The 24001-nt window shown below is 39.6% G+C and overlaps 1 protein-coding gene across 7 annotated transcripts in view; it reads right to left on the bottom strand.

Annotated features, from left to right (window-relative positions):
- RUNX1T1 (RUNX1 partner transcriptional co-repressor 1) overlaps positions 1–24001 on the bottom strand; it is a 116723-nt gene that overhangs the window by 38430 nt on the left and 54292 nt on the right. For 6 of the 7 annotated variants that reach the window (XM_074816060.1, XM_074816089.1, XM_074816050.1 and 3 more), the window contains 4 exons: positions 14810–14947; positions 10814–11055; positions 9037–9126; positions 751–932 (listed from right to left, as the gene is read on the bottom strand). In XM_074816060.1, the coding sequence (XP_074672161.1) occupies positions 751–932; positions 9037–9126; positions 10814–11055; positions 14810–14947 (652 nt within the window). Of the gene's footprint in view, positions 1–750; positions 933–9036; positions 9127–10813; positions 11056–14809; positions 14948–16947; positions 16984–24001 lie in introns of those variants that run through there. The other variant, XM_074816097.1, reaches the window with a different exon arrangement.

The following is a 24001-nucleotide window of genomic DNA, read 5'->3' as shown; positions in this document are numbered from 1 at the left end:
TTTACTGTTTAGTCCAACAAAACCTCAAATACAAAGGACTTGCATATGGAGCTGCAGTGATCTGCTGCTCACCACTTTATGCTGCACAGAAATCCTATGCACCAAACAGTAGGGTTACTGGCTGGCCAGTATTACTTCTGTGTGGATATGATCACAGTGGGTCCTTGGGCAATTTTGCTGCCTGAATCAGTGTGTGCATGTATTACATTTATATACACAGAGACGTACCTGTATATGTATATGTAGATAAATATATGTGTATGTATACATGGATAAGCAGGGCCTGTTGGAATAGGACATGGGGTAATGGTTTTAAATGGAAAAAGAGTAGATTTAGACTTGATATAAGGAAGAAATTTTTTACAATGAGAGTGGTGAAACATGAACAGGTTGCCCAGAGAGGTGGTGGACGCCCCATCCTTGGAAACATTCAAGGTCAGGATGGACAGGCCTCTGAACAACCTGATCTAATTGATGAAGTCCCTGCTTACTGCAGGGGAGGTTGGACTAGGTGACCTTGAAAGGTCCCTTCCAACCCAAACCATTCTATGATTCCATACACACACACACACACACACAAGGGTAATTTGGCTATTGCATAGCAGTAATGAAGGCAGGACCAGCACCCAGGCAACACCATCCCAGCTCCCCCAGACACCCACCCACATGCTCCCCACTCACTAGTGGAGCACAGCACATTCAACCCACATGATGTTCTGAGCAGGATGTGAAAGGCATGGCGGTGCTCACCTGTCTGGAGTTCGCCTCTTCCCGTTTTCGTTCACATCGAGAAGCAGCTCTGAGGAGTCAACAGGTGAGGTGGTGCTGGCATCCAGAAGCAGCTGTTCGTGCTGGGCGAGGTACTGGGCTGGGTTCTGCTTGGCTAGCCTTGCACAGTGCAGCAGCTCCCGCTGCAGCAGGGGCAGATTGGCCTGCAAGAGCGTTGCACACGTTAAGAAGGTGGCTTGCTGGCAGTTTCAAGAGAGATGTAGCAGAAAAATCAGAAAATCAAAGGAAAGCCTGCTCTGAGATGAACCTGTTCCAAGCATCCTCAATTAGGTTTGTTGTGGTTAGCTGCCTGAAAGCAGGCTGCCTTCTTATGGTGTCAGATCATGGCTGTGGTAAGTATGCATGAAGGATGGGAGTTTACTAAAAACTGAAGAGAAAACTGTAAATGCTTGGAGAAAACCAGGTCCGAGTTCCACATCTTTAAAAGCGGAAAAAGCACTGCCCTGGTCAACTTCATTGCCTTTCTTACTATCCAAAACCTGAGTTCCTATAGAGCAGCAGTTTTCAACAAGTGACAAACTTTCTTCAATATTTGTTTCCCATTAAGACTGCAGTTAGTACTTAGAAATCAAGGAGAACAGGATTGCCCTCAGCTTTCCCATTACACTTGCAGTTACACATCAAGATAAAGATTACAACAAAATCTCACATACCAGAGCTTCTGTTAATCACCTGGAGGGCGATGACCCTCCTCCTAGCCAGATGTAGCTTGAAGTATTTTTAACCCTCCTCTCAGAGCCCCACTGGGACTGCGATTGTGGGATGGAGAGTACCAGGACTCAAAGATAACTGAAAATGCTCATTGATCTATGGGTGCAACATTTTGTCCATCTACTGGGGTCATGCTTAGTCATACTTTTTGCCAGATTTGGGACCAAGGTGGAACTGTATGTCCTTCCCCCTGGCAGAGATAGTTACACATCCTGTGAAACATCTTCCTTTCTTTGCAGCACATGCATACCTCGATACTAAGATAGTTCAGTCATTTCTTACCTACTTATCTGTGCCATAACGTGATGTGCTCTGACCTCTCTTGCTCCATGACTAGTGCACAGTGACTTGTTGCCTCGGGATTTTCTAGTACTGGATTAATTTCATGACCTTTAGTAACTAGAGATAAGACAAAGAACTCCAATGGTCCTCTTTGCTTTTGAAATAACTCCCACAGGGAAAAAAAATTTTTTTTTTTTTAACAGAAGAATATTTCTTAAATCAAAAGAGTTCTGAAACTAATGTGCAGGGAACCAAGCACAAAAAGCAGATGTTCTGGATGATGTCTGGGCACAGGATCTCAGTCAATTACTTTGCTAGCATTCTAACAATCGCAAATGCTCCTGCACCTGTTGCTGTACCATAAGAGTAGACCCACTGTGCAACAAAAAATGCCAGAATTGGGTCAGTACATATGAACCTTTCAACAGCAAAAAAAAGCCCAGCAATTGCTATCACTTAGGTTGGGAAGAGAGCCAGTTGTGGAACATGAAGTCTTTTCAAACCTCCACAGAACACAAATATTTTGTGAAATTACCAGATAAATATCTTCTTTTGGTTATTATCTGTCACATTTTTGTCTGGGGATACCACATAACAGAGAGATACTGAATGGACTTGTTTTAATTTCACTGTTATATTTTAAAAGCTCACACAGAATCAAAATCAAGACACGCAACTACCTAAACTGCCTCATGTGGCAGAAAAAGATTGACATTTACATATATTTAAAAATAAATATCTGGAGAAAATAATAGGATCAGACCTAGGATTTTAACAGTGGTGAATACTTGGAAGATGTATCATCACATCTCAGCATGCCTATGAGGTAGATATGTGAAGTCCCCACTTTGCAGTTGAGAAATCAAGGCAAAACCAACACATTAGCGTTCCTTATCCATTATCACAAACAAAAGGGACCTATTTCATACATGGGCACTCCTAACTCCTGGAGGCAACCAAATTTTGAACTGGCTAGCAAAAACCTTGATTTATTTTATTTGTTTTCCTTCTCCTAAAGAAATGTTCATTCTTGCTTTTTAACCATAAACATGAAGATTTACTGTTAAAGTTATCTTTTATTTTAAATGGATTGAACTTTTTTTTTGTGCACAGAACAGACATTTTAACTTTTAATGTATGTATTAAACATGGCTCTACACAGCTTCTTAATTTTTTAGAAGTTATTATAGAAAGTTATTATAGAAGTTATTATAGAAAACTATAGAAAACTATGCCTCGTAATTTGGGTTTATAATGGCATCAAGCAACATTTGGACAAATACTTAAACTCAAATTGAAGAAAAGCAGAATTTGTAAACTTTTAGTTCAACACAAGTACTTTCAATATGCTCAAGACATTATTATAAACAATCTTTATCAAACCATGTAGCAAAAAGTAATTGATTTATTGGAAGAATCAGGACCTTTCTATGGCTAGGTCAAGTGTACAGACTGCTTCTGGTGACCTGAAAACACAACTAGTTTTTAGGAAGCTGGATACAGAATGAAGAACCGACATTCTCCCTACTGTGAGCAGGAAGAGATCGGGCTCCTAAGGCAATTCAAGCATACTCATACAGACTCTGAAACCAAAATGGCCTTGGACACAAAGACTTATGCAGAGGTTCAGCTCTGACAGCAGAAGCAGTTCTGTCAACGTGCAGTAGCACATTTCTCCCAGCATCGCTGCTGGGGCCTGCAGACAGACTTCTATACCTCTACATGTGAGAGGTACAAACCAGTTTTCAACCAGAAGCCAGATATATATGTTATATATATATGACTGCAAAGAAACGTGGTATTACTAGCTTACAGTCCCTTAAAATATTGCACTTCAGTGTCTGGAATATGCTCCTACTCTTGTTTTGGACTGGACCTTATATCCTTCAAGATTTAGGTAGTGTCTTAGCCTCCTCCATCAGCTTTATAATCACAGATAGGAATAGGAGAACATGTTTTTTTACCCAGCTGTCAGACCTGTTTTCCACTTTGAAATGAACTGTTCTAACCAGAAAAGGAAACATTATCTCTGCACCTGCAAAAGAAACTACAGCTCCAAAAGGCTGTTTTATCATTTCAGTGCTCACTCCAGGTAATTAGTTAATATTTTCCATTGCTGGATGTTCCTATTTTCTTTGAAGCTTTAGCAACAGAAATATTTCAGTATCATAATTTAAATTAAAAAGGCTTCATTAGAATATAGTACAACTATACTTTGATGCAAGTTTTTATAATCGCAAGTTTAGCTATTTACAGACATATTTAAGAAAAAAAATTGAGACAAATTTTTGTTCAGAGAGTCTGAGTAACTCAAAATCATCAAATCATATATTGATACTGATGCTCAAATATGCACAGCACATCTACTGAAAAACAGTGTTGGCAGTACTGAACATGTACACCATGTACCACTTAAATTTAATAGACTAAATCCTGCTTGATAATAATACAGAAAATGTGCACAAGAAGGCTTCCAGCCAATGAAGGTTTCTGCAGGTGAATGATCTTATCTTCCTCTGAACCAGAATTTGTAGAAAGATAAGCAATTCGATGACTATTTATTATCTGTAATAGATCAGCGCTCCCTGGCGTGAGGCACTGTACAAACACATGGTGAAGAGAAGCTCCTTTCCCAGAATTTTTATTACAGAAGCGCCAATATTGGCTTCTGACTGCAACGTAGTGTTTGGTAGACCTAGCAATCTGTAGTGGATCTAAACCAGACAGGATATACAGCATGGGAAGGTTTCAAGAAGGTTTGAGTGACTTGCATATGATCAGGTAACAGATCAGAGGCAAAGTTGGGAGGTCTGGCTTCACAACAAGTCTTTGGGACAGAAGGAACTGAAGAGCCCAAGAGTCTCTCCCTTGCCACGGTAATGCTGTGGAGCACAGCAGAGATCCTAGCTCTGGTCCTGGGAAGCGGTATTGCCATGTTAGCACAGTCTTGAAGGCAAAAAAGCATCTTTGCTAAATTTGGTCCCAGATTGCTTTGGTCTACAATAAATACGTATATAAAAATTACATGTATTTGCTGGGTGCTCCGGAAAGAAATACAGAAAGCCTTCCATCTGGTCCCTGCTCAGCAGACAGCTTGGTTTTTTTCCTGCCACAGAGTCAGTAAGCAGTTTGGCTGTGGGAATACATGTCCTTAAAAATACTGAAGTACCTAACTATTGCCTTTGAGCATTCAGCCATGTATGAGCACGTGTCCTTCACCCCTCTTGTCATCAGAAAACCACTACTTATCCAGGGGTGCAAAAACAAGTAATCTTTTCATTTTGCATCTACCCATACTTACTAAGCTGAATAAGTTGAAAAATGGCAGAATCGGGCTCAAATAACAACCATACGCTACCAATGCCAAGACAAAAAGAGCATGTAACGCCACAGAGTCCTTGCGAGACCATCTGGTCTTTGTCCTGCCATGGCGACTGCAGTATGGCGCCTTAGGGAAGAATGAGTTAAAGCAGTGGGTGGTGGGAAAGGGTTACAACAAATATCACAGGCTCCTCAGGGGTCTCTAAAGGATGTGGAGGAACTTTCTTTTGAGTGGAGAAGGATAGAAAAAGGAAGACAGGGAAAAACCCACAGCAGTAAACCCTTCACATAAATAATCTCATTAAAGCCACCCTCATTTAAACTCGTTATGAACACACACAGTGCACACTCCTTTTCAATAAACATCTCAAAACAGGAGGAAAAAAAAAGATTGTATGACTTGTCCTGGTATTTGTCTGTGTGCAGCAAACAGTTGCACACAGGCTTTTTCTGCAAGACCGACATACACGTGTATCCTTCGCTTTTGAAAACAAACTTGTTTCTTCCATCAGGAAGACTGGTGATATTTAACCAAGCAAACAAATGGAGTTGTGCAGTCTCAAAGAGACAAATTCCTGAATGATAATTAGGAAAACGGACTCACATGCTGGACATCTTGCGTGCAGATGTCTTTTGGCAAAGCTTTCCCTGGCTCACAGCCAGCACCAGCTTTAATATGTATCTTAAGATCAACTGAAGCACTGAATATAAACTAGTAGCTCTGCAGAGGAACGATAGAATTTGCACTTCTTTCCAGGGTGCAAAAAGTGCAACTTTTTTTACACTTCTAACAGTATCAGTTACATGCCAGCGATACTATGAATATTTGCAGAAGTTTTTGAGCTAATGAACCCTGGGTTTTTAAGCTAAAATTTCAAATCAGGGTTGGGGGTAGGGGAACCTGTGTTAAATGACTGCCTCCTTCACAGACACACATGAGCATCTACCTAGGGGGCTGAAGAACTAGGCTAAAGATGAGGAAGATTTTTACCTTCACGTTTAATCTTTCCTTTCTGCTGTGCAGATGAATAACTAATGAGAAACATGAACACTGCTGCTTCCAAATTCAAATGTATGGAAGACACAAGACGTGAGTCTTTCACTTCGTACTCAGTTTAATTCAGCAATTCCATAAACATCTTCTGCCAATTTAAAAAATATGGTAATACAAAGCAATTTTGTTTGCTCTAATTCTGGTGCCAGATTAGGTAATTAGAATGGTGTCTAATATCCTTCCAGTAAATGTTTCTCCATAAATGCAAAATGGAATCGAGGGTCTGCGGGTTACATTAGCTTAATGAAAACAAGACTTTAATGCATATTGTTACAGCAGCGTTTGAATGCACTTATTAAGGCCTGTGTTCCCACAACCATATGGTTTTTGTCATTAATGTATCCTTTGAGGAAAAGCACTAAAATTAGAAAAAAAGTTGCATCTTTGATTCCAATGATCCCAACTAAATGATATGGTAACCATATGGTGTGCCGTACTGATAGAAGAATCTGGAAGTGTCCTTGTAAGCTTTTTTTTTTAAAAACATTTTTTTAGTATTTTTTTTTTCAGCTGCCAACTTGACCCTGAAGAGAGCCATTTTTACAGAGCAAAGAAACTGGTGGTGTTCACACAGGAAATGGCATTCAGATGATTAAATTCTTACAGAGAAACAATCCCTTCTTGGAGGAAAAGAAACAAAAAAAAACAAATCAAAACAAAAAAAACCCACAACACCTCCCCCACTCCCAGTCAGAACTGCTTTTGAAGAAGTGAATTAAGAAAATGCTTCTTCAAAGAACAATGTTAAGTAATGTAAAGGTACAATAAAATATATATTATAGATATAATAACAAAATCCTTATTCTAAATATTTCATTTTTATGTTTTATTAATAAAATATATAAGACTTGTATTTAAACTTTTAATTTAACACAGTCTTGCACGTTGAAGAAGCAATGGCCAATGAGTCATTTATGAGAGATAAAAAATTACTGATTTGGGCAAATTATTAAATGAGTTTTTTAGAACAGTATGCTTTTTTCCCTAAAGAATTTGTTCTCGTTTGAAAATTTCTACTTAGGACTCAGTAAATTGGGTGTCACAAATTCCACCACCTCCCCGCCCCACCCATCAAGATTAGCTTGTAAATTATTTTAACTGTTTTAACTGAAATCAAAGGAATCCTGGACAGCTAGCTGCGATTACTGACATCAAAAATAGCATTAACTCCTCTTGCTCATCCTCCACACACAATTGCCCATTTCTCCTGTCCTCTCCCATGGAGCGTGCATGTGTGCACAGCAGAAAACAACATTCTCCTCATCTCTGTATTTCATAACTTTTCATCTCCCTTAAATTGATACATCCTAGTCTGAAACATCTCTAGTTCCCAAATAATTATGGAAAGGACTATCACCTATGCAGAAAACCATACCCAGTCCCTTGCAAAATGTCAAATCTAATTAAACTCTTAGGATTTCAGTGCTATGCAGAACCTTAAGAGGGGTGGATTCCACATTTAGAGCATGCTCCAGACAAATAAATCAATTCAAAACACTCTATGTCATACTCTTACTGTGTATAGTCAAATAGGCTGAAAGAAAAAAATCCAGTACAAATAATGACTTGACATGCAGCTCTCCCCCTCTTATGTCAGATTTATGAGACCTGTATTTAGAAGGGTGAGAATATGAGTCCATACCACACAGCACTCCCCTGGTCAGAGGCTTGCAGGCTGAATGATAAACTCTTTAGTGCCAGCTTCTAACAAGCTCCTGGCACCAAACTCAATTAATTCTGAAGTGGCTTTTAAAAGGAACACAAACTAGATGCCATGAAAGTAAACCAGAATGATTTAAGCTGGGATATCAGAGTTGATACAACTGCGAGTGGAAAAGCATGTTCAATTCCGAAAAGAAAGCGTCTGGCAACATACCAAGGTAACAGCTATACTATCTGCATAGAGCCCATTTGACACAGCCAGCCAAGAAGGGGAAAAACATGAAAGCAAACCCATTGAGGATACTAGTGCTTCAGGACCAGAGAATAGCTAGGAACGCTTGCACACGCTGACTAAAATAATGCAAAATGTCTACCCACACACTGACAATGGAAAAAAATATGGCAACAATAAATACCTTATCTCTGAGAAAATTCATCTCCACAGCAAAACTAAAACAGAATACAACATGCTCTGAGAAGGCAACCTGGACTGTTCAGAGATCAGGGCAGTTCAGAAGAGGGAGTTTACTGACAGGTGAGAGGCAGAGTAACTTCCTGACTTCAAAGAAGATTTTGCTTCCCTGATTCCTATTTTGCACATCCTGTGTTTTATTTTATTAATTGGCTTTTGGACGAGACTTTAACTTCTAATAAAAGATGCATAAGCATAAACCAGCAGACACAGTCACCAGCCTTCTTAAGACACCACGTTTGTACTGGTGGCTGGAATAAGAAGAAATAATTAGTCTTTTCCTCGTATGGCAGCATCACAATCTCATTGTGGACTAATGATCAGCAGTACTTTAGAAAAGGGCTGGTAGCAGGAATTCCTGACATCCCCTTACTCTGAATCACTCAAAGTCTGCAAAACTCTAGCTTTTTGCAAGCACATGACATTATTATATTTATAACCAAGTCTCAGGACTTAGTTTGTAAGAGCTTCTATACCTACAAACTAAAAATATAAAACAAACAACAGTGATTACAGAATTAGGGAACCAACAGTTCCTGTGAATAACCAGAAATGGTCCCCGAACCATACACTCAAATGCAGTTCCATGCACTCAAATGCAGTTCCATGCACTAAGCTATGGAAAGAAGCCCTTAAATGTTATTCATTTTCCTGACTCTCTTAAAAAGAAAAACTGTAACACACATCTGTGACCTAGCAACAATATGGTTTGAAATACTTTCCAGATCACTGAACTGTGCAATACCTTTAAAAATGGGATGACAAAAGGTCGCAGTGGGAAGTTAGTAGCTTCTTGCAGTTTGGAATGAAATTCTTCAATTGTCAAAGTGGAATTCTGTTGAGAAAAAAAACTGTCTTGGTGACAAAATAATGAAAACACTTAGCAAGAGAAACAGTAACCAAAGCACTCTGAAATTGCTTAATAACTCATTCTTGATATTGATAAGAGGATAAAGAAAAGCATGCCACATATTAAATTATTACCTTATTAAAATACTCAAAGGAAACCACCAGCATCTCAGACAGTCAGTGCCTGTTGCTTAGAGTACAGTTTAAGCTCTCAGGTGCTAGGCACAGAAATGCTTTCACATTTCAAACATCAGTTAAAGCTGCTTTTCTCAACTTTTTTTTTTTTTTTCTATTAGAGCCTCTTGTAATTTTGTTCCCAGTGCAGAAGTGGTAATAAACATGCACACACAAAAAATCACACTTTTTAAAGGCACATTCCTTGTTTGAGGAAACAGGAAAACTGCACTTTGCCTCCTGTACTTACTTTACTATGTTCTAGGCTATGTAGGAAAGTCATTACTTTGCAGCTGAAGACCACATGGTGCAGAGGGTTGATCAAGGGAATAATGTGAGATGCGGACCAAGGAAAAGATCCTAATTGGCTCTTCAGAGCTCAGATGAAGGCAGAAACCAACTGTAATTAACAGTGGGCAAGCGCTTCTAATCTGAAAATCAAGGGCAGGTAGATGCTCCGAAAGCTGTCTTTAGTTTCTTTACTAGTTCCCCTTTCTACAAGCAAAACCACATTAAACGGGCATTTTGACTATGGAAGCAAATAGAGAGTAGGACTTACTGAAGTTACAATGCCTACATTAAACTTCCTTTTGACATGGCCTCAAGTGAAGGGGCATCCACTGCTGTCAGGTAGGGTTTTATGAAGATGCAAGCAGATGACACCTGAGCCCTAGTACTAAACAGTGCTGGCAGTTGTTGCTCCAAATGAAGTCAAGGCCAACTGCAGCTGCTCAGAACAGATATAAATCAGAGCACCACAACAGCTTTTTTCCTGGTACATCTAATTATTGCTGAAGGAGATACATGGGAGACAACAATGTCTGGTAGAAAGAGGACTTTACTGGGAATAAAAAGAATCCTGGGCCAGATTAACAACAGTTTGCCTGTAAAATAGCAGCCCAACTTGACAGATGTAGATAAGAAAAAGCTGAAATTTTAATTCAGCCGTATAATCACATAAAGATAACCTTATAAATAAGGTGACTTAGGTAGCAGCAATGCACCATCAGGTCCCTCATTGTTGGGGTCAATGAATACTGAGAAGAGGCTTTCCTCTGCATAACCACAGCCCAAACATATATTCAGCTCATCCTTTTAACCAGTGTTCTGCCACTATGTATGTAGGGCACTCTCCATTTCCCAGCCAACTAAACTAGGCAAGCCAAACCATATTTTACTACATTATACAATTCAAGGTATGTCTACATTAGGTGTGCTGCCAATACAGAACAAAAACCCTTTCACACCATTACAGCATACTACTATACTGGCAAAAAGAGTCAAGTCTGTATCTGGTTGGGAATAGCTGCCACTCGTGGGAAGTTAGTCGAGTTACTCGTGTTAGCTCCGGCAGCAAGAGCCAGCACTTCATTCTTGCATGTTTGGTATCCTTAAAAGTATGATATATGCAGTGTATGTGACCCACTCTATAACAAACATGTCAAACATAAAAGGAGAGAAAAAGATCACAGTTATTATATATTTGGTTTTTTGCTTACCACAAGTCCTAGCACAAGGGTACGCACTCTCTCCCCAATCTCTGGTGAAATGTCATTGCCAAACTGCTGTAAGGTTGTAAGAAATCTCTTCAGTTTGCTGAGTTGCCTAGCTCCACAAGCTGGCGGTAACTGCTGGTTAGCCAGAGAAGAGGAAGAGGAAGAGGATGGCCCATTGCTAAAGCCATTAGGAGGAGATGGAGCTCCATTTAACGCTGTTGGTGAATGGCTAGTGCCATTGGTTACTGAAAGAAAAAGAGAGAAGGGAGGATAAAATAGGGGGGGGAGAGGAAGAAGACAGAGGGGAAAATCCATCAGCTTATGTTTTCTGTGTTTGACCTCAAAATTAAGTTGCGTAATCAAAGATAATTAGCCCTTTGACAGAGAGACACTCTGCAGTTTATATTTAATTCCCAGTAGCTGGTAGTGAACGGTGTGTGGACTGGAAGTAACAGCCGCTGCCTCTAGCACAGTCCTCTCAAAACACTCTTGGACCTGAAAAGCATCATTCAAATACCAGCCTTTTGTCAGAGGATTTTAAAAAGAGAGAGGGGGGAACAGAGAGAGAAAGAGCATGACTGCATGTATGATTGAAGACCAAAAAAATTGCTCTTTGGGGTAGAAAAAAATGTGCAGACATATTTCACGAAGCCTCAGTTTATCTCTGAATATTTTTACTTGTGTTTTGTACACACAACTGACAGCTGTGTTTATAAAACAGGACTTTCACGTTTTAACCTTACACCACCCAATGAGAAGGTTATTTTTTCCGATACAGATTTTCTAGTTGCTAACATATGGAGCACACAAAGTTGTTTGTGCAGGTACAAATGGTGCCATGCTCACTGTGGCCTGAAGCCTTGCAGCTAGGGCATGAAGCTAGACTTCAGAAGGCTTCTCAGAGACCACGAGCAAATCACTCAGCTTTCATGTGCCAATACCATATCCCTGAAAAAGATAAGAAAGCATTTTCCTCCTGTTGCAAAGTTGCTGTGTGAATAACTATCTAAAGTACTAAGTGTTCAAAATTTATGGCAACGAGATTCATGCAGACATACCAAAGACAACAACAGAGTTTTTTGGCAGTGATTTCAGTTTGATTCTTATCCACACTTCAGAAGAGAGCAGAGAATCAAACTGAGGACATCCTTTTCCACCCAGGTTACTTGGAACAGCAACAGTCAAACACACTCTGTTGGGGTTGTTTGAGTCTGACTCGCCAAAATGACAGTGAATAGCAAGAAAAAGGACAGCTCCCTAGAAATATGAATGTACTGGTACACTGGCAGGCGTGGGCATGCAGCCCGCAACTGTACCCAGCAGCAGCCATGCTCAGCTGGCCATTGCCCTGGAGAAATCTGCTGATTTCTTTCTGGGAAATCGCTCAGAACCCATCCCAAAAAACATCAAAAATCAGGAATTGGTCTACAATCAAAACCACATAGGAGTATTAGTCTAAGTTGCTTGTTATTTAAAAGCATAACCATGGCAAGCTTGAAACTTAAAGAACTTTTAACATTTCTTAATGACCAGACTCTCTGAAGCCAAACATTCCTTTCCCCTTGTCACTTTCTTCATCAGTCATCTTTACTTTTTGACAGCAAACTCTTTGTGAGGGTGGTCACCTATTACTAGATTCAAATCACTACCCTATTATCAGATTTCAATCACTACCACAACACTTTTGAAGGAGCTTTTGCCCTAGTGACTGAAGTGCCCTTCTGGAAGTATTACAGAAAAATCTATCTGAATGGTTATCTAGTTTCTGCTTGTGTTTTATCCTAGTTTTTGTTGCCTATTCTTGTAGCGTGGGCTAGGGAGAACAAGAAGTGGAAAAAGCAGAAATAGAAAGAAGTTCAGCAAGCTCAGCTCCACATGCAGCTTCAAGCCATGCTCTGAGCACTGAAGTAGACTGAGAAATCTGAGTGATTGCAAGGATATTCTGATTGCAAGGATATTCTGATTGCAAGGAATTTGCATAGCCAGAAGTCATCATACCATGAACTTAGTAAATGAGGACTGGGAAGAATAAGAACATGTCCTGCTCTAGACTGACACCACCCAACAACTCAGTCACTGGTAAGGGGCTGCTCTAGGCAGAGAGTCCTGGGTCTATGGTCAAGAAAGAAGAGAACAAGAGTTCATTACCTAGGATAGATAGGAGGAGGAGAAAGGCAGGTAAAATTTCTCCCACAACAAAAGAAATATAGAAATACTCCCCAAAGGCAGCTTCCCTAAAACTTTTTTTAAAAAAAATAGCCCACTCCATACTAATAATATTATCTCTTTCTTTATAAAGTCTGAATTTGCCAACTGGCAAAGACCTACATAATTTCTAAAACAAAACCATGTTATTAATAAAGCAAAATTTAGCATTTAAAATTTCAAACTAATATATGTCAAGAGTTTTTAATCATCTAAACCAAAGAAAACAAGCATACTCTTGACCAGAAAATAAGGACGATCCTCCTGGCCTACAGTCATTCCCGCTGTAGTAATAACAAATGTAACAGACACTCCAACAGAAGTGACTGTTTACTGTACAAGCTGGAACCACTAAGGCCAAACTCCAAGATCTGACAGGGTAAAAGGCAATTAAATTAGACTTTTTTTAGACTTTTAGTCTTCATATAAACAGCCCCAAAAAGCCTGCTATGGTTCACACACCTTCCAAAGTGCTGAACCCAATGAAATAAACAAACATCCAGAAATCTTGTGAGTATAATGAGAATTATAAGAGTGATTAAAGCAGAAGATTGTCCTATTCCTTTTATGATTGCCAAAGATTATTCTGAACTGTGCAAAGGACATCACACTGGAAAGCTTAATCTGTAAGAGCCCCATACTGCAAAACTTTAGACCAAAGCAGCTCCTTGGATGATTCAGGTGCTGGAGTTAAGCAAACCAGACAAATCTTTGCGGGATTTAGGTCACTGGGTTAAATTTGAGTTTACGCAAATAGCTGGCACAAACCCTCCTCACTGTTTAAGTTCGATGTAAATCGTCAGGACAGGGTTCCTGGGATAAGTAGTACAAAGGCCTCCAGCTGGCCTTCTGCATAGAGGTGAATTTTAAATAAGGCATTTAACAGACAGAAAGGGACTAAACAGACATAGGCAAGACAAATAGAAGATGCTGCCTTCATTCTGTTTAGGCATATGTATTCTACTGTTCTAAAAATGTTTTATTTAAAATGTGAAATGTAAACACATTCTCATGTTTATACTATTACAAGGCAGTATAAAAGAGACCAAGAAATTTGCAGCTAAATCTTGGTAAGAGAAATGTGGATCATTTCATGGCTGTGAAAAGAATAGTCCAGACAACATGCCAGATTCAAATCTCAGTTACACTGATACGAATGCAGAGTAATTCCACCAAGACTAGTAGAGTTTTTTGTGTGTTTACATCAATAAACTGAGACAGAGATGCAGGCCCAAGTGATTTTGAGAAGTGGTCACAGACTCTAAATCTCTAGATAAAACAATAAAAGGCCTTTATCTTTAGTTTTATATCAATATTAACTAGATATTATATAGCACTTAAATCAGAATTCTTCATTCAGTCATAAGTGGGATGAAGATAGGTATTTTCCTTATGAATTGACCCCACATTAAAAACATAAACAAACCCCCTAAAGTTTCTATACAGAAGGGAATGGGATCTTTTAAACAACAGAATGGCATAAAAGAGAAGAAGTTCTGTACCTCTCACAGAAGGACTGATCTGAGCATTAAGTACATGGGAAACCAGTGCTTGCTGTTCTTTGACACTGCAGCCAAGTTGTCAATGAAACAGCAACTAAGCTCTGAGCTGAATGTCTTAATACCTTAAAGATGCATTAATCTGTTATGATCTTAGTTTTGCTTAACAACTTTATCGCAGCACAATCAAATGGTGCTCCAGACATGTCATTCAGGTTTCCCTTCACGTATTTTGGTTTCTTACACACAGAATAGAAAGAATATGGAAGAAAAGGAAGAAAATAAGTCTAATTACACGTTGTGGGCGTGAATGAACTGGTTCTTGGAGCTCCTTGGGTAGTGGGAGGAGGTGGCATGGTTGGAGGCGTCAGCCTGGATTGTGTCTTCACATCCACAGGTGAGTCTGGCATTGTGGAATGCTTCTCAGTGCGATCTGCAACACATACCACAGGAACACACCAGTTTACTTCCCCAAGCACACCCCCTCTGACAAAAACTTAAAAGCTAATGCAAGAAGTGAGCCATTTCAGCATCTGCCACGAAAGACTATACCTGATTATCTACTCTAGTGTGCTCTTCCCAAATTACATCATCTAAACCTTACTTAAGAAGGTGTGACACAGATGGTAAGACCTCATTTGTAGCGGTGCTGCATTATCTCTTGGGTTTATTTCTAGCATGTGCAGATGCTACCTCCCAAGCATTCCTGGAGCTGCAATAATGCCACCTCCCTTCAAGGCTCTCACATTAGCCAGGAGTTAAAAACAAAGAGACAGGAAGGTAATAAATCCCCTTACGACATCTCTTCCAGAACTAAAACCTGAAGCTCTTTAGTACAGGTGAGATATTCGGTGGGATATCAGTTGAAGCCAGCTCTCTTCATGTCTCTTCTTTGTAACACCTGCTGCCCTCTCCATCGCTTCCCTTTGTAATCATGGAGAGATACTTATGTTAAATACCACACACCTCCTGGATCACTTTACCACCCTGCCCCTGGATATTCTCACATTCACCGTAAGATAAACACAACATGCCAAAATCATCACACATACATACCATTGTTTTTAAAAAAGCATCTAAGTCTGCACCTTCACACAGTAAGAACAAGTTTAATGTTCAAAACCAGCAAGATAAGTAGAAACATACCTCCCCAAGAAAACTAAAGGCAAAAACAGGCAGAAAACCTAACAGTTCTCTTGCGACTAAAGATCTAAAGATGCAAGATACTTGATATAGAAGCTACAGAAGTATCTTCTTTTTCAACATCTTTTTGGACACCTCTATGTTAAAATTTTTAAAAACCCACCCAACCCCTTCGGTTTCATTTATCAAGAATGAGCAAAATATGACAACATTTACGAACTGAAAGTAAAATAAAGGCTTTCTTACTCATGCCAGGAGTTTAGCAATACATCTTGAGTAAAGATGAGTAAGATCAAGTTTAGCTTTTAATGGGCGTAAATTAAATTCTTCCATCCCTTCTTTGGGGGCTCAGGGTTATTTATTTTATACACTGTTCTACACGAGTCTTCCTGAGCTCCATTAAACTATTTTGCAAAGCAAGTAAGTGTCACTGCTAATGGGAAAGCATGTAAGTCTGTGGTTTTAATTCAAGACAATAGCAAAGTCAGTCACGTTCTATAAATTCTGTCACTCCACTTTGCGACGTGCTTTCCTTGTTCTTACTAACAACATACAGACTTCAACCAAAAAATCATATCTAAAATTTTCGCTGAGAGACGCTAAGAGAAATTAAATGCAATGCACACATTTAACAAAGGAAGGGTATGTTTAAAAGAGCCTCAAAACACTTAATTATCAGAAAGCAAAAAAAAAAATCCAAACCCCAAAACCCAGCAAAATTAACAATAGATAACTAATAATAGATACCAATCTTTAGCTGCCTGAAACTGAGAAGTATGTTCCAGAGATCTAGTGTGTCAGGTACTGCAATTACAGAAGCCATTTTCACCCTTTGTAGAAGTGCCTGCGGACGTTGCTTGAGTTGTCAGGGGAAAGTAATTTCATATAGAATTTAGAGACAAGTTTGGGGAAAATGAACAGTGAAACACCCCCCAGAACAGGATGAAGGGAATACAGATACAGTATTACAGGATCTGTAGTGCTGATCTAAGGTTAGTAAACCTCTGCACTGTGTAGGGAACACGATACAAAATGATTAGGTTAAATATTAAGGCTGCTACACAGACAGGTGAGGTTTGAGTTGCAAATCAAGCAATGGTAAATTATTACATTCTGGAAAACAAAAGCAAGTTTTTAAACATATTCTACACAAATTTCCTTTCCATATCACTATACTAAAACAGTTAAATCTTTATCTTCAACAAGCCATTCATTTAATATAAAGAACTATGAAAACTCATCTTGAAATGTTAATTGCTTCCTTAATAGCTGAATTCATCTCGCACTCACCTCAACCAACCTCAGCAACAAGGGAATAAATAGCTTTCAGCTCATGTTGCAACAGAGGGAAAGAGGCACAGCAGTGAGCCCAAGCCCTCCTAAATAAAGGCAAATATTTCTGCCATGCCAAGAAAGGAGAGAGAAAGGGAGGCTTGCCAGAGCTGGTGGGGAGATAACAGTGGGAACTGCTGGTCCATCTGGTTTTCATTCTGCTAACACTCACATTGAACTGTTAAGGAAGGCAGTCCAGGTACACAGATTTGAAGCATGTGGGAGCGCAGACACAGGCACAGAGGAGATGGAGGTGGGTGGAAGAAGGAGTGAGAGAAATCGAACTCCTCTAACAGTCTGCTGCTCGCAGCAAGCAGGCACAGCCTGTATCCTCCAATTCAGCTGTTGATAACTAAAAGCGATCCCGAGCCTGTAACCAACCGCATGGCTCCTGCTCTCCTCCTTTGCTGCATTTCAAAGTTCAGGTTTGATCAGAAACGCACTCAGATTGGAGGGGGGAGGCTTTTCCAAAAAGCTGGCAATGTTTTGTTACTTAAATTGAACACGGTAGTGGGAAATTGCGTGCTGGTTTTGCCCTCCAATTTCAGATTGCCATTCTACCATGATCCAACTGGTTTTTACTCTCTTGAACAGTGTCTGCCACCCAGTTTGCAGATCACTGAAATTATCCACAGACCCCTGTACTTCTCATATAAGTCTAATGACGTTAGACTTGCCTTTCCTATTTACCTTTCTCTGGACCTCTTAGGGGTAAAAAAATCCCTCTACAGGCCACTTACCTTTGCTTAACCTCTTTTTCCCCCTTGCAAAGCCCTAAACCCCACTCTGCTACTGTATGATTGCAGGCAGATAGCTTTATCTCTGGTTGTCCATAAATTCTCTAGTCCTGCCTTCTGTAAGGAGATACAAGGCTCCTTTCAAGCACACCTCAAACCACTTCTAACTAGAGTACAAGATTGTCTTGTCAGAGCAGAGAGTCTCCTTGAGGAGGGGGGAAAAGGGCTTTTAAAGAAGTACAATGCCAAATGCAAAGCTCTTCCACATGCTTGGAAGACACCACCACACCACCCAGGAGAACAGCCTTTATATCCCACTTTTCTACCCTCTTTAATAGCAAAACTTCTGCAGGAGACGTTCTACTCTTACTGCTGCTATGTACCTGTTCCTTGCCTCTACAGCTAGTTCCCTGACCTCCACGGGAGCTATGGGGCTGGGAGCACCTGTCTACAGCAGCTCTGCACCCACTGCTGTCCTACCACCCGCAGCCCCAGAGAACCTCAGCAGCTCTGTTTTTAAGAGGTAGATCTCTCAGAGGATGGAGTGGTGATGGAGCACAAAGCAGAGCCACCACTGATAAAAGTGTTACCAGTTCTTGTGATCTGAACTCCTAAAGCTTGTAGTGTCTGATACTTAGCCTAGAACTCCAGCTTCCATAAATCATTATTTATGTTTTTAATTTAAAAAAAATCCTAACCAAACCCAACAACCAACACTTCTTACTCTAATTGTTGAACAATAGCCTGATAATATGAAAGTTAAAGGCAAAACAGTATTTAAACAGAATTCCTGAGTCAAGCTTACCCTAAACCATGTCATGCATGAGGGCTTTTATGTGTAGACATTTTTGATACAAATTCCAGTGGATATTCTGCTTTCCGTACATTCAGAGATTATGAGATTTTGGGAGGGAAAGAAAGAATCCCTCAAGAGCAAAAACTGTTTTTTACATGTGAAAACCTGCCTGTGTAAGATTTCATGTACATTTGCTCCAGTTTTATAATGCAGAAGCATATACATTGAACTTTCCCTGAAATTTGGAAGAGTTTTAAGGAAAACCATGTCTTAAAATGGCTTGATTTCTTGAATTCAAGAACATTTTTATGCTTTCTTCTCAAACCAAACTCCCCACTTGCAAAGCTAGTTCTGATTTTTTCTTTTTCCTGTTGGACATTTCAAACAATAATCCTGAATTAGCAGGGACACACCGGGAAGTTTCATATAGGCAGTATCCCACAGCATCACACGTTTCAGAGCACAGGCTGTGTATACAGAGAATAACTTCTTTCAGGTGCAAAGATTTCTTCCAGTGAATCCCTCTAACCAGTGACAGACTTGCACTCCTTAGGCCAGTTTGGATTAAATGGGGCTGAAACCAGAAGTCCTCCAAACCAGAGGAGAAAGGAGACATATGCAATTCATTCTGCAGTGTTAGCTGCAATCAATTCAGGATGGAGATAGATGGTGAAATAATGGTCTAGTCCTAATCCATACACACAACTCTCTGGTGCAGTAAGAGACTTCGAATAAATTCAGAAAATATGTTTCAAGTATGCAGAGATCTAATGCATTTGCTTTGGATTATATTTTTTATTAAAAAAAAAAACAACCAACAAACACAAACATTTTGAAATATACATTCTTGAATCTCTTTCACAGCATAAAGTGAGGAACTGTGATTTTACCACAGTATTTTACTCCGTTTTAAATTAAAGAATGTTGTAAAACCAGCTTTAAATTATGATATTTCTTCTATGGATGTCTTGGTTCATGAAACTATACTGTTCTTGTCATTCATTCAGTTTTTATGGTATCACTTTATTTAGCTGCTAGGTGAACACTGGTATTTACTGTAAGCACAGCCAGCTTCTGAAGACAAACAGGGAAGAGACAAAGTAAAACGTGCAGGAGCAGGGGCAAAGAGATGTGCATGTATTCAAACTGCTTTACTTCCTGTACCATAAAAGATTTAGTCCATTTTTAAAACAAGGCGGTCTTTCATATATGGCAACATTTCAGCTCACATGGCACCCGTCCAAGTCTAACGCATCAAGGAAAGCTGATGTATGGAACAAAATATGGAATATATAAATACTTTACTGATACCATTTCAATAGCCAATTCAATGTCAAGCATTTCTAGGAGTGGTGTGTTTTCAATTTCCTTTTTTAAATGAAAAAAAGTACGGTATAATATGCTGTGGCATTTATTTTACTTTTAGTTAGTGCAAACAGTTCCAGATGTATATTCAGGCATGAAAGATTCTTAAAAGACGCTCTATATTGATTGTACAGTACTCACTACTTCTGTGCCAACATGTTAAAAATAAAAACTGCCAAATTAAAAGAGCCATTGTCTTGTTTCCTTTAAACTCACAGAAAGAACAAACCCCACAAATGACACAGGATTAGAACCCACCTCCACCACCCAAATTACATGTATTGAGACCAAAATCTGTGGGATTTAATACTCATTTAATATTGATGACGGTTACCTAGATGGCATTGGTCTAATTTTGATTATTTTGAGAGGAATAGCACGGAATTTGGAAGCATGTTGTGTTTATACAACTTGTCAGTCACAGTAGTGACCAACTGGGAGACTCAAATCCACAAGTCCACCTAAGAGGGCAAATTACATAGTTTTTTCATCCATAATGCTATCATGTTACAGTCAGTAAAGAACCTTTCCTCTTAGTTTTGGCCAAGCTATGCAGCACTGTTACGAGGCAGTGTTTGTGGAGACCCACAACTCTGGACTCCCACACCTGCCACTACACAGAGCAAGACAGTACTACAAGGTATCTGCCTTCGTTGAAAAGGACTCATTCAAGAATGCACAGTGTAAGTTTGATATATATCGTAAAGCCTACCCACTGCATGCACTGCACACCTGGTGAAACCTAGAAGTCCTGCAATGCAGCCATAAAACATGACATCTGAACGACACCACTGCAGACTCTCTCACAGCCAAGCATGCCTGGGACTTGTTTGAGACCAGTCCAGTCTTCATTACATTCGTCTCTTGGCCCTTTTGACTTTTTCTTAATGAATAAACAAGGGCCTAACCACAATGGATGTTTTTACACTATAAACAAGTGATCTCAAACAGGCATAATACAGACATAACTTTCTGTCAGCACCAGACACAGTCACATTACTGACCTAGAAAGAAAACATCACCCAGTTTCCAGTTTCCCAGTGGAGAACTTTTACTCCCTAGGTGATTTGCAGAAGGGCAGTATCAGAAAGCAGCTCAGATACTCAGACTCCATCTTTTGTCACAAAACATTACACCTGTAAGCTTTATCCACCAGGAATGAGAATGGGTGTGGGGCAAGTGACAGATGTGCACAGCAAAGTTTCAAGACGACATAACGTTTCACTGCCCCCTTAGTACACCAGGTATGAAGCTCACATACTGAAGACCCTTTTGCAAGAGCAGTATCACAACTTTACTGCAGTCTTATCTTGGTTCTCCTCTGCTCAGATAGTTGAATGTTTCCTATCACCAGCTATTCAGAATAAATGAAAGCACACTCAGTTTACCCATTTCTTCTCATTTAATATGCAGGAGCTACAAGAAATTCTGCATCCCGGGAGTTCGCTGAAGTTATCTCAGGTCAAGTTATCAGAGCTTTTTTCAGATGTGCTAAAAAAAAGCCTTGAGAATAATGCAATCTCCACTCTGTCTCCCAAAAGCTGAATGGGATTTTTGTGCTACGGTCTCCCAGTTTTGGTAGGAAGAGCTTGTGGATGATGTAAAGTAGGTGAATGATGGACAACGCTTTGCATCATGTTCTTCATCCATAATAGTACCTTGACTGGTCCTACCATCATGACAACCAACCAAAAACACAGAAGCATTCTCTTTCATTGCAGTTCTCTAGGGTGAAAGGTTCTGAGTGGCAAAAAAATGTGTCCCACGCTCACGGCTTAGCAGCTGAAGGGCAGATAGTTACATATATCATAAAATAAGCAATTCATGAGTTCAATCTCAGAGTTGAGACAAAAATGTTATGGCTTGGCTTTGCCTGGACATATTTTTTTCTCCTGAAAGAAATAACTTGTCTTACCATATAATTTCATTTAAAAAGAGGGGGGGATTAGAAAAATAATCTTTTTCCTCTCATTCAACAATCTGATGTGTTTTGACAGTTTCCAAACTATCATAAATTCACTTTCAGTTATGAAATAATTAAAAACTGACTCCTGTCAGAATTGTACCTTTTTTAAAATGCCTCTCTTCTCCTTCCCCCTTCCTGGCTTTGCAGATTTTACCATGTAAAATCACTTGAACATACAAAGGAACGCAGGGAAGAAGAATACATTCTAAATCTAGCTCTACTACTACCATAACAGTTTATGAAATACTTTAGCAAGACAGACAAGCAAAATAAGGGCCAATTGTAGCAGCTGCCCTAAGCTTCCATAAGCCCTCAGAAAATAAAGTCTACAAGTGCCCTTGTCATGGCTGAATACATATCAGTTGGCCTGTAATGAAGGCAAAGACAATGCGCATTAATTCTAAATATCCCACAAAGCACCATGAAGATGCCTCTATGTATGCATAACTAATGCAGTTAATAAGAAAATAGTCCTACAATCATTACTGAAATACTATTTTCCTGTTTACATTGTTTCCTGGATCTTTTCTACTTCATTTTGTTGACAAGCTACCAAACTAAGAACTGTGTGTTTTGAGTGGTTGTCTTTCACGTCACAGGAACTATTACTGCTATTCCAAACCAGCTCACTGAACGCTGAGACCTGAGTGAAGAACAGGTGCCCACTACCTCCAGCATGAAGAACTGAAGAACAATCGGAGCAATCTCTGGCCAAACCCACTCCTTGGCCTCCCCTACAAGCTATGAATGTGACAACCCCTCCACATTCGCAATGGCTCCCTTCACTTCTCCTATACTTACAGAGGAAACCAACAGTGTGTTAAGTCTCTCCAACCAGTAATTTGTTTCCTTTTTGTACCATCTTCTCTGGAAGACCTGTCCTTGTCAGGATTGCATGTTATTTGACAAACTACAGATAAATTTAGACTGATACACCTAAGAAACTCAAATGCCATCAGTATCAAATTGTTTGTATGCTCTTATGTACTCAATCACACACAGCACACATCCTTCCCACTACAAGTAAGAACATTTTCTCTCCCAACACCAATTAAAATTTCCAAACTTGCTCTCCAGAGGCATATTTATATTTTAATCCAAATTAACAGTAGTTTGTTAACACACAGCTAAAAGTCTGAAGCAAAACAAATATTAACTCCTTTATTTTTAATGCACTTTATATATAAAGTTAAAACATAGCTGTACCCATTTTAGAAAAGTCCTAAGAGAGTACTGATACCAGTATTCCATTAAATTTACCTAGAAGTCTCCAATACAGACTAGATAAAATAATCTGAAATAGCTTGTTTAGATTCAGGGCAAATTTAGGTATTAAATTATTCTGCCAGCAACAAAAGTTATTATGGTTGTACTTTTTTAAAAGGCATCGCTTAGATTTATAAAACATACCAGAAGTCCTTTTGGCTCTAAAAGAATCAAACATGAGTGTAGGCAGTGCTATTTTCCATGGTTATACATCTGAAAAGATGACACAGGGATTACCAAGAAGGTAATGGATATACGTCTGGCTCTGCTTGGTTTTGAACTGTGGAATTTGTCACAGACAAGCCAAGATCCTCTAAGGTGTGGAGTGGTGTTGGCCAGTCTGGGACAGACTGCTCCTCACTTCATGGATCAAGTTCCCAAATCCCCACTCTATCAGATTGCGCCACTTTACCCATCCAAGAATCCAATTCCTCCCACTGATATTTCAAATGATGAAAAAAAGTTTGTTCTGTTTAGGCCAGATGTGCAGGCCTGTGGAGCAACATATTACCCATAAAACAGAAAGGATGGCCAGCCAAACTCCCTCTTCAGCAAGTACCAGTCCAAGAAAGGCTGCTAATTTCTGCCATCTAATGCAGATAGCTAAATTAGCAGACTAGACTCCCCATATGATCAGTGAAAAGAAAAGTTAGAGCCTCTAATTATTATTTCCTAAGGCTGCTAAGGCAGATGGTATAAATATTCCCGTATAGATTTAGGTCCTTTGCCCCACAAGAACCAGAAGCATTCAGACTACTCTAGCAGTGTGGCTGGCGTACACAAGAATTGGTGATCCTCAGTCGCCACGCATACTAACTCCTTGGTTTCTATTCAGCCAGCCAAGACTGGCTGAATATATTCACCAATGAAAAATGTATCATG

The sequence above is a fragment of the Strix aluco genome, chromosome 1, assembly GCF_031877795.1.
Source record: "Strix aluco isolate bStrAlu1 chromosome 1, bStrAlu1.hap1, whole genome shotgun sequence".
Classification (NCBI taxonomy): domain Eukaryota; kingdom Metazoa; phylum Chordata; class Aves; order Strigiformes; family Strigidae; genus Strix; species Strix aluco.
The sequence above is the reverse complement of the archived record's forward strand: the minus strand, read 5'-3'. Positions and strand labels throughout refer to the sequence as shown.